We start from the raw sequence: 15709 nt of genomic DNA on the forward strand, positions 1-15709 counted from the left end.
TCTTGTGTTTTGAAATCACGAGAGGGCGCTGTGACTCACTATATTGAAAACGAACTTGCGAATGCGAAACGAATGCGAAAAAGGTGAGTTGATTTTTTATCAAAGTCTAGGGGAAAATGTTGCAATCTGACACCACTTTTTTCTTCATATCTCATCTCAATGAAGGTCAGTCATTGCAAAAATGATGAAAAATGATGAAGGCGACTGTGAATCTGGGACTGAGAAACATTTCCAATTTTGTTGTTAGGACTCTCCATAGACTTTGTACACAACCGCTGAAGACTGACATGACAATTGACATGACTCAGTCAGAGAGCAAGGAACATGCCAGACTGGGGCTGTGAGTGCATAAAAACGTGCAAAATTACTACTGACGTTTTTTTACTCACCATTCGGCTAATTAATGCCCACACAACACATACATCAAAATGCTTAAGTTGCAAGCATGTCACCTGCGAAATTTGAGACCTTAAATCCAATTTTCAAGGCAAGTTTTTGGCAGTTCAAAAACCATCCACGTAATTCTACATCTATTTCAGGACATTATTGATGTTGTGCCCATTCTTGAAAATCACGCATTCTCGAGAATGGGCGCGCATTCTTAAGAATGAGCGCCCATTCTTAAGAACGAGCACGCGTTCTTAAGAATGAGCGCTCATTCTTAAGATTGGGTGGGAATATCACGTGCACAATTTATGAATTTTGCCCAATCTTAACAAACATTGCACGACATAATTATGTTAAATGAATTGTATAGCGGTTAAAAGGGAAACAATTCATATAAAGAGGAAAGAAAATGTTCTATGCTTCTGTACTCATATAACTACGATAATTTGAATCATATTAAACCTGTTATTATTGCTTTTCCTGCCCACTATGGGAAGTTTTGTTATAACGGAGGACTGGGAACTAGTCTGGGAAGTGCTTTGTTTAGGCTAGACAAGTACAAGTCCCTGTATGTATCATATGCGTGCCACGAAAAAAAAACGATGTCCAGAAGCTGCCAAAATTGCTCTTTTGACTCTGCGACGTTATGGTGGGGTGTGAACAATAAAATTGGTGGCAATTTAAATGGGAAATAGCATTAGCACTATGGGATGTCGCAGTATTCATTCTCATTCTTCACATTCTTCATTCTTACGTGTCCCCCCCCCCCCTCTTTTATTATCCCAAAAATCTGAATTCTTTCTTATTTATTCTTATTTTTTCACCCGGTCCCCTCCCCCAATACGCGTATACTTTTCATATCCACTCTACTTTTCAGCGCCTTGCGTTGCAACAGTATAATTATTAAGAATCAGTGAACGAGGATTCAGCTAGACTTGCCAAGCGCAGCCGGTGCTCGGCATCGACAAGACCGTTATCTTGTCGCGCATTCTCAAGAATGTGCGCTCAATCTGGAAGAGTTATTTTTTGCCAAGATTGAGCAAGGATCCAGTTGCACATTCTCAAGAATGTGCATACCCATTCTCGAGAATGCGTGGTTTTCAAGAATGGGCACAACATTGACAAACGATGGAGGCAAAAATTGGAAAGAACGAAATCTTAAAAAAAACCAAGGTAGGCCTACAGCACACCAACAATACCGAGGCTACACCAGTTGAGCTAGGTTGGTCACAAATTCTTCGTGGATTTGCGGATTTGGTGAACTTGGTGAAGGGGATTGCGATTCAACTTGCAATGCATGACTTGTTTAAATCTGCCTGCATTTTCTGCAATTTAATGTACGCATTAGCTATCATTTAATACGGCCACCGTATTATCATGATTTTCTACTGCTATCGTTACGGAACCATCTGGGGCAATTCCACACCAAAGTGGACATGACACCAACAAATTCAAATACATGTGACTTAAACAAATTTGGCATCAAATGAAAGCTAAAAGTCTATATTTTCAAGATTTGAAGTCGGAATTTAATTTTTTATACATTTCAGTACCAAAAAATAGGATTATGTAATAATCCTGTTTTAATCCTAAAAATGTGATTAATAGTGATATGAAAGTATTCTACCAATAGACACACAAAATTATGTACTAATGCCATCAGTTTCTGTCATGAGAAAGTATTGGTCTTGAAAAACCGACTAAAACTTGTTTTTAACATTTTACGTAATTTGTTTCGCTTCAGTGACTTCTAATATTTCAGCCTTCGAAAATGTCCTTCCGTTACCGAATAAATACATATTTTTAATTTATTTTTAAAACTTGCAGTATGAATGCATTGAAAGTTATTGTGCAAAGCAAGTTTAGGTAGGCCTTCAATATGACATTATAACTGACACTGCTGTACTTCTCGTTTTTTAATTACAAAATTGGTAACGGAAGGACGGTAACGGAAGGACAAATCGTATTTTTATCAAATGTTACGACATTTGCGCTCATGTTTGAAAAATGAAAATCACTGCAAATACATGCATGTATAATGAGCATTGAAAGGACATTCATGTGACCCACCTTCACAAAAGCGGGATAAGCAGGGCAAGGTGTTTATTACAAAGGAAGGCACAGGCATGTACAACATGTACAATGTACATGTACATATATGCCGATGTACCAGTACTTGTACATGTATGGAGTTGTTGCAGAAAATCAAATCATAAAGTTGCTTCCATCAGCATTCATGGACAGTAGAGAAAGATACGAATTCTGTAAAGCCATTCCAGAAGCAAATTAAGTCAAAAATGAGATGGCAGAAAGTACCGGTACTGTGAGGCACTTTCATTCAATTTACATGTGTAAGACATGTGAGGTGCAGGATTGACAAATTATGCCCAAGTTAACAATTTCAGTTTGGATGTTTATAAATTAATTGTTACTACTCTAAATCATTGTAATTTGATTTCAAACATTGATTTTAGAGTTCAATTAAAAGCAACACCTAACTGAAGCCATCAGTTCTACCGGTAGATGTTTCTACCTTAAATGTACATGTAGGCTGGTCGCCCCCCCCCCCCCCCCCACCCTTTAGGTAAACCTTTGAACCTACCGGTATTATTATTAAAAGTTGTTGGTGAACATGTAACCAATATACTCAAGAGTTCAAATACTGCGTATTTAAACTTTTAAGGATTGCGGTGATGGGTTTGAAGTCTATTTCTGTAGAAGTCCTGTGTTCGTGAATTATGTGTTTTGGGTTGTTTTCGTTTTTCTTTTGTTATCATTAATTAGCAGGCTTCTATCTTTATCTCAATAGTTTCCTGGGTATAATTATTTATGCCAGGTCTGCATACTGTTGATTTCACATTCAGTTACACATTTCAGCAATTTGTTTCACTTGTATAATTAGTGTAAATTCACATTTTGTTCATGCTATAATTGAGTAAACCTTTTGTCCTTCCGTTACCGTCCTTCCGTTACCAAATTATAATCTGCTTAAAACGTTGTAATTATATTACCGAAACACTTAAAGTCAAATGAAAGGCGGTATAGTATAGATAAAGCTTCAGGGATTCCATTTCCTACCTTTAAAATATAATTGCCCCATAAAATTCACAGAGTTTACGCAAAACGCGAGTAAGTTGGAAAACCCTTGTCCGTTTTACCGTCCTTCCGTTACCGACCTCATTAATATTCATAATTCATAAACGGGAGGCATTCATGCCCCCCAAAAGTGTGGAAAATGAAAGTAGCATTATAGCTATACAATTGTGACATTTGTTTGCTGTAACTATGAACAATGTCTGTGATACACACATTTGAAATTTTGTTTAATGAGTGAAAACGTCCTTCCGTTACCGTGGAATTGCCCTCTGGTCAGCTGGTTAAATGTTTATACTGAGTGTATTATAGTATTTAATCTTAGGATCTGGTTGTTCGACTGTATCATGATTATTCAAATCAACCGAATCAATGGTTCTCAAACTTATTCATTTCCCTTTTTACATGTATTTTCTTTCAAAGCCACGGACAGGTGGATTACAAAGAAGAAAATGAAATCTTGTAATTTAAAACAAAAAGAATGATTTGATTAAAATTGTGATAGTGAAGAAAACTGTTACAAAAAATTGTTTTTTTAATTGAGCATCGCTGAAGCGGTTTCCAAACATGGATTCCCAGCGTCGTGTATAGTTTAAGATAATGGTATGTACAATCATTTCATGTGTCAAAAGTTTAACTTGACATATTAAATGATAATACGGAGTTAAAAACTAAGTAGTTTCTCGTCCAGCATTTTTGAAGAAAAAAAATGAAGCTTGCAGCATAGCATCAGCCTTAGTCATGTTAGTTGGGCTCATCAAGGTGGGATAAGGGGAGAATTTGACCTGATAAGGCATACCAGCACTGCTCAGTGTAACTGAGAGAGTGAGATCTTAACCACAATTACTTTTTTAACATGACCATGTACTTGCTTTGCTTGCAAAATATTCAACCCCTAGTCAGACCTAGTCCGAGTAACTTGGACCCAACTTATCGCCTTTTTTAACATTTTGGACATGGTCTGGCGACTATCGCCAGACCATGTCCAAATGTTAAAAAAGGCGATAAGTTGGGTCCAAGTTACTCGGACTAAGTCAGACCCAAGGTTTGTGCTTAATAACGAGTGGTCAGATTCTCCCCTAGCCCCAGTCGAGTATACCCAATGTAAGTCTTACCGTAGCATGCCATATCTGTGTGTTCTTCCCAAGTTCAATAAAAGGAACACGTTCACATTTTGCTGAATTTTTATCTCTAATACCATTTCAATTAACACAACACACCATTCTATTCTTTTATAAATTGCTTTCGTACAGAGTGCTACTTAAATGTAGTTGAAGAGAGAACCAGTCACCATGGAAATAGCCAGCGGCAGCATGATCTTGCATCCTGACTTGGCCAGCGAGCTCAGGACGTTGCATGAATCCAGTGGTTTTGATTCGGCCGGTGCTTTCTTAAAACATCTTTTCGCCTTAGAAGACCAGCATAGGTATGAGATGCTACAGGCTTTTTTTCTTACACTTTCATTCATTGGAGTTGCTAGAGTAGGGGGTTGGGGTATAACCCCATCCTGTATCCATCAGTAAAACCATTGTCCTATTGGCAAAACATCATCCTGTTGACAGCTTTGCTACAATGAATAGCGCCATCTAGTGTCCTATAGTGTCTGAGATTGTCCGCTTTGAACAGCACTCCTAATAGTCAGATGGTGTCCAGCCCCCACTTTTTGGTCATAATGGCTGATTGGCAACTAGAAAAAGTTCTTGGTCTTGGCTCTTCTCCTAAGGACTCCACAGGGAAGTATTACCAGGAGGCCAGAAACACCAGGGCAAACCCCTTCTCTTAGCGATAAGTGTTACTGGGTTCTTTTACGTGCATTGCATTACACAACACACGGGACCTCCGGCTTTACATCCCATCCAAAGGACGAAGCAATAATGGTTAAGTGCCTTGCTTAAGGGCACAAGTGTCCAGACCCGGGCTCGAACCCATGTCACTGTTGCCTCTGAAACACCAGAGCATGAGGCCATGACACTCCACAAAGTTGTGGCTCCATTCTTATTGACAAAATCGTTGTCTCCCTCCACCCCCTTGCAGTTGGTCTGATGATGCTCTGTTGCCAATGACCACTAAACTGACGTACCACTACATGTTGTCTTTTTTTATCTAGGCAAAGTTCAATGAGCTTAGTACATTTGTGTTAAAATGCTTTTTTTAACCCTAACCTTCCCGAATCCTCTTTGCAAAATGGAGGATTTTGCAGCATTGAGGTTACGTGTACATGTATATCGTCCTGTTGACAGCTTTGCTACAATGAATAATCTAGATTCCTACTGGAGCCAAAAAGGATATGGGGTCTATTCCCATCATACCTTAAGTGTAAGTGTAAGTGTATATGCCAAAATGCGTGGCTGATTTTGGAGGATTCACTGTGTCAAGGTCTTAGGGCAGACCTTGTGTTGTTAATGCTCAGCCGGGCAAAAATTCAGGCCTTGAATATACTTGAAATCCTCCCCACTGCTCCAGGATGTCACTGGCTCTGCCTCAACATATTGGCAGTGATTGCTAGAGTATTTTGCAGGATTGAGGCAGTGGTCACCCCTCCAAAGACTGCATTCAAGAAATAACGGATGATTTGGGAGGATTGAGGCTGTATGCAGTTTTTACGTACAATTGGAGAATTTGGCAGGATTGAGGGTACATCCTTGCAAAAATGCCTAGAGAGTTCAGTTTAATTAAGTCTTTCTTTTTTCATTTTTCTTTTTCAGATCACAACAGTGCTTGACTACCCTTTTCACTAATGTCGAGCAGCCTTGGCTCGGCAACTATAACGCCGGTCAAGCTGTGAGCCTGGATTCAGCACCAAAAACTGTCTCAGTTGGAATTCAAGTCAAGTTGTGCTTTTGCAGCGACAACATCATTGAGAGCGCATTTCGTGAACAAGGCGTAACCAGTGATTTAAATTCAGTTCAGCAAGATGATCTCCGAGAAGAACTATCCGATTCTGACTCGGATTACGATGATACTGAGGAAGTATTTGAGGAAGCGGATGATTACAACAGTAGAAACAACAAACAGCGAAATGAGACAGTAACGGGAAAACAGGTAAACAAAACTGTTGGTCGGCCAACAAGGAATCGAAGGAAACCTAATCAGGGAGCGCATCCTGGATATTCTTGCGAAGAGTGCGGAGATAAGTTTACTCGCGAGTGTTACCTTATCCATCACATGAAGAAACACAGAGGAGAAGAGACGACGGTACAATGTCAATTCTGTGACCTGACCTATCCCAGTCCATGGACATTAACCATCCATATTTCTCTCATGCATCCGGAGCATGCACCGCCACCGCGCGACAAGCCTCCAAAGAATCCAATCATCTGTACTACCTGTGGAATGGCGTTGAAGACTGCGTATACATACAGGAAACACCAACGCACACACACAGATGAGAGACCCTACGAGTGCGACTTGTGTCACAAGACGTTCAAATTTTCAGGATCTCTGGCCAAACATAAATTAGGAATGCATACCCAAGAGCGGCCTTACCCTTGTCATCTATGTGACAATAACTTCAAACATTCTAGTGACTTGATACGTCATCAAGTTGTCCACACTGGCGAGAAACGATACAAGTGCCTCCAGTGCAATAAAGCTTATACAGCAATTAATTCCCTGCAATTCCACAACTTGAGGTATCATGAGAACCCAGGGGTTAAGCCGTTCAACTGCCCTCATTGTAACAAATGTTTTGCCAAAAAATTCTCGATGAACGACCACATCAGGAGGAAACACCTGTATCCAGAAAAGTACAAGAGAAGGCCTGGCCAGCCTCGCAAACCACCCCCAGAACGGACCTTCCATTGTGAGATCTGCAGCAAAGCTTTCAGATATGCAAGCAACTTGAGACGTCATTACATATCTCACACCGGTGAACAGCCTTTCAAATGTACACAGTGTGACAAGGCATACAGAGACAATGATACGCTGAAAATCCACATCTTGCGATACCATGAGAACCCTGGGGTAAAGCCTTACGAGTGCCCCCACTGCGACAAATGTTTCGCCAAAAGATCCTCCCTGCCCAGCCACATCAAAAAGAAACATGAGAACCCAGAGCAAAATAAGCCAGAGAAGAGCAAAACAAAGCCCGCCAAGCCAAAGCTCGCCAAGCCACGCAACCCAGTACCCCCGGAAGAACGGGCCTTCCAGTGTGACCTCTGCGGCAAAGCTTTTGGATTCATGAGCAATCTGAGACGTCATTACGTAACTCACACTGGGGAACAGCCGTTCCAATGTACACAGTGTGATAAGGCGTACAGAGACAATAATTCCCTGAAACGCCACATCCGGAGATTTCATGAAAACCCTGAGATAAAGCCTGATGAGTGCCCTCATTGCGACAAATGTTTCGCCAACAAATCCGCCCTGCTAAGCCACATCGAAAAGCAGCATGAAAATCCAGAGCAGGACGACGGACAGAACACAGAAAAAGTGCCCTCTAAATACGTGCATACTCTGAAAATACCTGCTCATGTTGGAATGACAAGTGTGGTGTCACAAGGCTTTAAAAGCACAGCTGCAATTAAACGTGCACCTTTAGTGCTGCCTGCTATGTTACAAAAGTCTCCGAATACCGAGGCTGGAATATAAAATAACCCTTGCATTGATTGCAGTAAAAAAAAACAACGTTATTCTTAAAGGGAATATACATCATTTGCTTTTGCTGTAATTTTCAGAAATGGATGGAATTGGGGGCTTGGAAATATATGGCAGATATAGTTACACTGACTTTTTTGAGGTTTTGGGTTCGAAAGTGCTATATAAACCAAGAAAAACAATCATTTTCCTGTAGTCTGGTTCCCTGACTCCATTTAAGAAGAAACAGATCAGTTTACATATATTGGGGAATTGTAAGTTTTTTCCAACGCTGATCGGCCGATCAGCGTTGGAAATTGATACAAAAATACCACTTTTCTTGAAAATGACAGTATACCAGGTGCCATGATTTTACAGGATGCTTTACACCGTCATTCACCAACAGTCCAGCAAGGTATTTCAAAATGATTTGGTAGTTTTATTTTTTGATGTTTGCAAATGTTGTATTTTCCCTTTAAGTGAATTTTGTTGCTGCATGATGTCATTGTTGAGGTTCATGTACATGTTCATGTACCAAATGTGTATCTGATGTTATTGTAGTTTTTCGTGTTGCTACAATTTAAAAAAACTACATTATTTACAATCTTTAGCTTTAGATTTAGTAACTACAATCTATAATTTACTAGATTGCTTTAACCCCAATCTTCCCGAATCCTTCAAATCCTTTTTGCATAGGTGAGGAATTCAGAGGATTGAGGCTGTATGGCAAAAAAATGTGTTTGAGTTGATTTTGAAGGATGCACTTTGTCATGGTCTTAGGCTGTACCTGGTGTTGTTTATGCTTAGCCATGCATAATTTTAGGTCTTGATATTACTTGAAACCACCTGCACTGCTTGTTGGCGAATTTTGTAGGATTGAGGTAGTTGTCACCCCTCCAATGAATATGAATGGAGGATTGAGGCTGTATCAAATTTGTATATGGAGCAGGATTTTGAAGGATTGAGGGTGTATCCTAGCCAAAAGGCCTAGGGGTTTAGGGTTAATGAACAAAACTTGTCTAGTGTTTGTATAATGATGTGATTGCAGTGCAGCTCCCTTGCTATAAAAAAAACAATCATATTGCAAATACATGTACATGTATCTAAATTTGGCAATTAGCAAACTCTACATGTACAGTTGTCATTGAACAGAATTTTAAAGAGCATCGTTTATCATTCTAATTTTCCAACAGAAATTTGTATATATATTTCTTTTGGAAGAATATTCTTTTGCACTTTTGAGGTAAGAAATTAATTTTGGTTTTGAAAATTGGGCTGGGAAGTTAAAGTTTCTCAGTTACATAGTTTGTCTCAATGATCACAAATTCTTAGCATTTAAATTTCTCTGTCTTATACAGTTTATGTAGCCCCACAATGTGGCCAATTTACTGGACTACATGTTCCTCAGTAAATAAAGGCCACACTTGGAACATGTACCCTAAAATGTAGAACTTTGTCAAGCTTTCATTTTCTTATTTAGACTTTGTTTGTAGTTTATTTACGCTTTAGAAGCACACTCACCCTCTTTAAAGTGATAAAAAATTGGTCCCCCCTTTTCAGACATCTATATTTCATGTAATTTCTCGGTTCGTTTGCGTATCTAAATTCCAACAAAAAATTACATGAAAAGTAGACGTCTGAAAAAGGGGGTACTAATTTTCTAACGCTATAAAGAGAGTGAGTATGCTTCTGAAGCCTAAATAAACTACAAATAAAGTCGAAATGTGAAAATCCAAATTTGACAAGTTCTACATTTTTGGGAACATTTTCCAAGTGTGGCCTTTATTTACGGAGGTAGTCCAGTAAATTGGCCACATTTATGGGGCTACAGTTTATGGAGAATATGTGTACATGTAGTTAAATATATCAATACGTGTACATTTTATTGATAGAACTTTGGAATAGTCAAAGTAATGTGAAGGAATGTTGTATCCAGACGCCACTTCAGCACTTGTGTACAAAGTCTATGGAGAGTCAACAATTTTCTAAAAAGTATTTCCAAACAAAATCAGTAATATTTCTCGGTCCCATATTCATGTCTTTTCAACATTTTTTTTTTTGCAATGGTCTGACTGACCTTTATTGAGACCAGTGATATTTGAAGAAAAAAATCAGGTTACAACATTCTTTCCAAGGAATGTTTGGATGACATCAAGCATTGAAAGGGTGTTGTTTTTTTTAGTAATGAGCAAAATGTGGTCTTCTGAATTTCATTTTCAGTTTAATACAACAGTTTGAAATAAACATGTGCATGTGCAAGACCAAAAATATAATTTGATTGATGGTGTTTGCAATTTACTTTGATTTGAACTTTCAGGGACAAAATGTAACTAGTAAACCATGGCAAGACAGTAAGCCTTTCTATTTTTGAAAAGACGGTAAAGAAAAAAAATGACTTTTGAGAGTCAAATGAAAATAAAAATAGTTTGCATCACACATAAGGTGTTAATCAATGTGTTGCACTCCAGTTAAACTGAGAATTTACTCTTGAACACAATTTTTATCCTCTGAAAAGTTTTGATATTTGAAGAAAAAAGGTGCTTGCTTGAAAAAAAAGGATGCTGTTCAGATGCATTTCTATTGCTTGCTTTGAAACATAAAAACCTTCTGCTTTGAAGTCCAAAAAAATGTGAAAACACATGAAACGGACTACCGCGTTTCACGCGAGGGCGCTCTCGCAGGAAGTGCAGAAACGCCGCGTCGCGCTAAACGGTCGCGCGGTCTCTTCCAATTCCAAGTTCCATGTCTTCAGAAACTGCTTGAAATCAACAAAGCTGAGGTAAGCCCGAGGTAATTTTTATACCTGAGCTGAGAAATTTATTATTTAACAAAAAACCTAGACAAAGATGAAAAGGGAATAAAGCATCTGGTCATGATTTAATGGAAAACTAAAAAATGTTGCAACCGACGTAGCTGGAGTTACCCAGCCCTGAGTTTTATCATTGGGTTGTCTATTAGACAACCCAATGATAAAACTCAGGGCTGGGTAACTCCAGCTACAACCGACGCAAATCTCACTGGGCGATCTTGTAAGTAGTGTACAGTATGTAGGGCTGTTGTGCGCTTTCTTGAAAATCACGCAATCTTAAGAATGCGCGCGAATTCTTATGATTGAGCCTCATTCTTATTATTGCGTGGGAATATGATCACGTGCGCAATTTATGAATTTTGCGCAATCTTAACAAACATTGCACGACGTCATAATTATGTTAAATGAAATGTTTAGCGGTAACTTTAAAGGGAGATAATTCATATAAAGAGGAAAGAAAATGTTCTATGCTTCTGTACTCGTAAGTCGTATAACTACGATAGGCCTAATTTGAATCAAATTAAACCTGTTATTAATTGCTTTTTTTCTGCCCACTAGGCCTATTGGAAGTTTTGTAATAACGGAGGACTGAGAACTAGTCTGGGAAGTGCTTTGTTTAGGCTAGACAAGTTACAAGTCCCTGTATGTATCATGCATGCCACGAAAAAAAAAAAACGATGTCCAGAAGCTGCCAAAATTGCTCTTTTGACTAGATAGAATCCAGCTCTGCGGCGTAATGGTGGGGGTGTGAACAATTAATTGGTGGCAATTTAAATGGGAAATAGCATTAGCACTATGGGATGTCACAGTATTCATTCTCATTCTTCATCCCCCCCCCCCCCACCGCTTTTATTATCCCAAAAATCAGAATTCTTTCCAATACGGCACTATTATTATGTCTCTTATTTTTTCCCGGTCCCCCCCCCCCCAATACGCGTATACTTTCATATCCACTCTACTTTTCAGCGTTAAGTAAGTGACCTTGCGTTGCAACAGTATAATGAACGAGGATGCAGCTAGACTTGCCAAGCGCAGCCGGTGCTCGGCATCGACACCGTTATCTTGTCGCGCATTCTTAAGAATGTGCTCTCAATCTGGAAGAGTTATTTTTTGCGAAGATTGCGCAAGGATCCAGTTGCGCAATCATAAGAATGTGCATGCGCATTCTTAAGAATGCGTGATTTTCAAGAAAGCGCACAACAGGGCCCCTGTTTTGTTTTCATCAAAATAGGGTCAAAAATGTTTTTTATTGCTCAAAAATCACCTTTTCAATCAAAAGCAGACTTTTCTCAATTCTAATGACAACCGTTTTGCAATTTTGAATAGTTTCTTGGGGTAGAAATCACGATTTTCCTGCGCGGTTTCAGCACTCCGTACCTGCGCACAGTACATAGCGCGGTGATCGCCATCTTTATTTTTGGGTTGCGGGTTGCGTGTTGTCGCCGTGCTGTACTCATCGTCATTTTACCCCAAAATTTTTCTTAAAAATATCTAAACCCTGCCCTCTATCTACTGTCTACCTCAATCTAAGACATACCTGTTTATTGAGAATGTCTCCAACTAGTTTGGTCGGTAATTTTAAAGTGGATTTTGTTCCCTTAGTTATAGGAACCGGGCCCGACACTACACCATCGCCAAAAACGACAACTACTATCACCTCTGCTGACGTTTAATTTGTGGATAAAGTGAGCGACAGTCACCATGGAAGTAATTAGTGGCAGCATGATCCTGCATCCTATCTTGGCCAGCGAGCTCAAGGCCTTGCAAGAATCCGGCTGTTTTAAGACGCCCGGTTCCTTCTTGAAACATCTGTTTGGTTTAGAGGAGCAGCACAGGTACGAAATGTTTGCTGCTGCATATTTTGTTTACTTTCCATTGATACTTACTTACTGCTATATGTCTTTCTTAATTTTCAAATTAAGTTCAGGGTACTTAACCACTACCAGTTCTCCTACACAGCATTCCTAGCCACTTGGGAAATCAAGGAAAACTTTGTAAATGAGTTTCCATTTTTTCACTTGGGGGAAATTCAGGAAATTTCGGAAAACATCACTCTGGGATGCCAATTTTCAGGCTGTTACCTGAATTCAGACTCTTTGGTGTTTTGGAAAAAAACAAACTCAGACATTGCATCCTTTCACAGGCCGGAAACTAAATCCTCGCGTAGCACGCACAGAGAAAAAAATTGTGCACGCAATGCTCCGTGTTAATTGCCATGCTAGCTCAATACACAAATTTATGAATTGTATTTTCAAAACTGGGTTTATTGTATATTGCCATGTGTTATGGTGTATTGCGATCGTTTCGTGCTTGCTTGTCTTCTTCCACGTCAAATATTTTTCAGGCACGGGAACAAAAACCCACTGGTGGCCCTGACCAGTGTTCCCAGAAAAATGAAAGGTTTTGCCAACTTTTTGGCGAGTTTTCTCCATTGACTGACAATGTATCGTCCAATTACATCATATACAAATGGTCATGGAATGCACAAAATCTGAGACAAACAACACTAAACATACAACATTCCCTTAAGGTTGTCCAAGGGGTGTGGCTAACTCGCAAATAGGTCAATTTGCTGTGCTACACGACACCTGTAATTCCAGTGAGACTCATTGAAGTGAAAATGTTTGTCATTGAGTTTCAGAAAATTTCTCAGGGAAGTATCAGAGAAACTCAGGGAATTTTGTTTTCGTATAGTACTCAGAGCTCTGCTACATAACACCCACCAACCAACCATTGGAATCCCTCAGTCTCCTGAGTCCTGACGTTTTTCCTTTGTTTCCCTGTTTGATTGTTAACCACATAGACTCAAAGAAGAGTTTTTCTTGTGACATGATACAACCGACTTATTACACAAAACTTCCAGTCTTATCTTGAATGTGCTTTGTGCATTGTGTTCAGCAATTTATTTACACTTCCCATATTTTTTCCATTTGACCTGCCAGATCTCAACAGTGTGTGACTACCCTTTACACTGATGTACAGCAGCCAAGGCTTGGAGATGCTAATCAAGATGTAATTCTGGATTCAGCTCGGCAATCAAGAACTGTGTCCATCGGAGTTCAAGTCAAATTATGCTTTTGTAGCGACAACATCATTGATAGCGCATTTCATGAACTAAACGTCAACAGTGAAGTAGATTCTTATCAGCAAGACGATCTCCAAGAAGAAATATCAGACTCTGACTCGGATTACAATGATACCGAGGACGTTTTGGAGGAAGAGGTTGTTATCACCAGTAGAAACAGCAGAAAGCGAAAAAAGACCGTAGCAAAAGAACAAGTTCACAAAACTGTTGGTAGACCAGCAAAGAATCAAAGAAAACCTAATCAGGTAGCAGATCAGGAATTTTCTTGCGAGGAGTGTGGAGCTAAGTTTTCTCAGGAATGTTACCTTGTCCATCACATGAAGCAACACAGCAGAGAGGAGTCACTACAATGTAAATACTGTGACCATACCTATCTCATTCCTGCAAAATTAGCCCAGCATATTTCTGTAATGCATCCAAAGCATGCCCCGCCACCTCGGGAAAAGCACCAGAAGCAATCATTCATCTGCGCTACCTGTGGAACGGCATTTAAAACGATGCATACATACCAGAGACACCTGGCTACACATGTGGATGAGAGACCTTACGAGTGCAACTTGTGTAAGGAGAAATTCAAATACTTAACATCTCTGGGCAACCATAAACTCCAAGTGCATAACATTGAACGCCCCTACTCTTGTCATTTGTGTAGCCGTAGCTTCAAGATGCCCAGCCATTTAAAAGACCATCGGGTTGTCCACACTGGCGAGAAACGATACAAGTGCCTTGAGTGCAATAAAGCCTTTACAGCTTATAATTCCCTGAGATTGCACAAGTTACGCCATGAGAACCCGGGGGTTAAGCCGCACGAGTGCCCTCACTGTCAGAAACGTTTTGCTGGAAAACACACATTGGATATTCACATTGAAAGGAAACATGTGAACCCAGAGCAGTACAAAAGAAAGCCCTTCCAGTTGCATGACCCACCCCTTGAACGTTCCTTCCAATGTCACATATGTGGCAGCGCTTTTACATACTTGAGCAATTTGAGAAGTCATACCACAAAGCACACCGGCAGAAAGCGGTTCAAATGCACACAATGCGATAAAGAATACATTGCCAACCATACGCTGAAAAACCATGTCATTAGAGTTCATGAAAACCCCGGATTCAAGCCAGTCAAGTGCCCTCTCTGTGACGTACGTTTCTCCCAGAAATCCTCGTTGCCTAAGCACATCGCAAGGATGCATGAGAACCCACAGCGAGAGAAGTACAAGAGAAATCCCAACAGGCCACGCAAGCCGCCCCCGGAACGGTCCTTCCAGTGTGACCTCTGCGACAAAGCTTTCAGATACTTGTGCAATCTGAAACGTCACGGCTTAATTCACACCGGTGAAGTGCCATTTCAATGTACACAGTGCGATAAGGTGTACAGAGACAATGCAACGCTGAAAACCCACATCCTGGTATGTCATGATAACCCTGGAGTCAAGCAGTTCAGATGTCCTCAATGTGACAAATGGTTTGCTTATAAAACCTCGTTGAACAAGCACATAAAAACGCAGCATGAGAACCCAGAGCGTGGTCTGGAAATACCTGCTCATGTTGGAATGACAAGTGTGGTGTCACAAGGATTTAAAAACACAGCAGTTGGTATAAAACGTACACCTCTAGTACTGCCTGCTACTCCATAAATCTCAAAATACAGTGACTGGAGTAGAAAGTAGCCCTTGAACGAAAAACTGTTCATGTTGCAGACAACAGACTCGGTTGTCAATTAACTTACAGATAATACACAACTTTTGCAAACATCAAAAAAA

General features: G+C 39.9%; 1 protein-coding gene across 1 annotated transcript; it reads left to right on the plus strand.

The window, feature by feature from the left end:
• Positions 1 to 2: 2 nt before the first annotated feature.
• Positions 3 to 15709, plus strand: LOC119740621 (zinc finger protein 729-like). The gene is made up of 5 exons (XM_038215982.1): positions 3 to 83; positions 4734 to 4906; positions 6186 to 8068; positions 12555 to 12699; positions 13807 to 15709. The coding sequence occupies exons 2-5, from the start codon at positions 4773 to 4775 to the stop codon at positions 15581 to 15583; spliced, it is 3939 nt and encodes a 1312-aa protein (XP_038071910.1). The 5' UTR covers positions 3 to 83; positions 4734 to 4772; the 3' UTR covers positions 15584 to 15709.

This window comes from Patiria miniata, unplaced genomic scaffold (assembly GCF_015706575.1).
Source record: "Patiria miniata isolate m_02_andy unplaced genomic scaffold, ASM1570657v1 HiC_scaffold_5, whole genome shotgun sequence".
Taxonomy (NCBI): Eukaryota; Metazoa; Echinodermata; class Asteroidea; order Valvatida; family Asterinidae; genus Patiria; species Patiria miniata.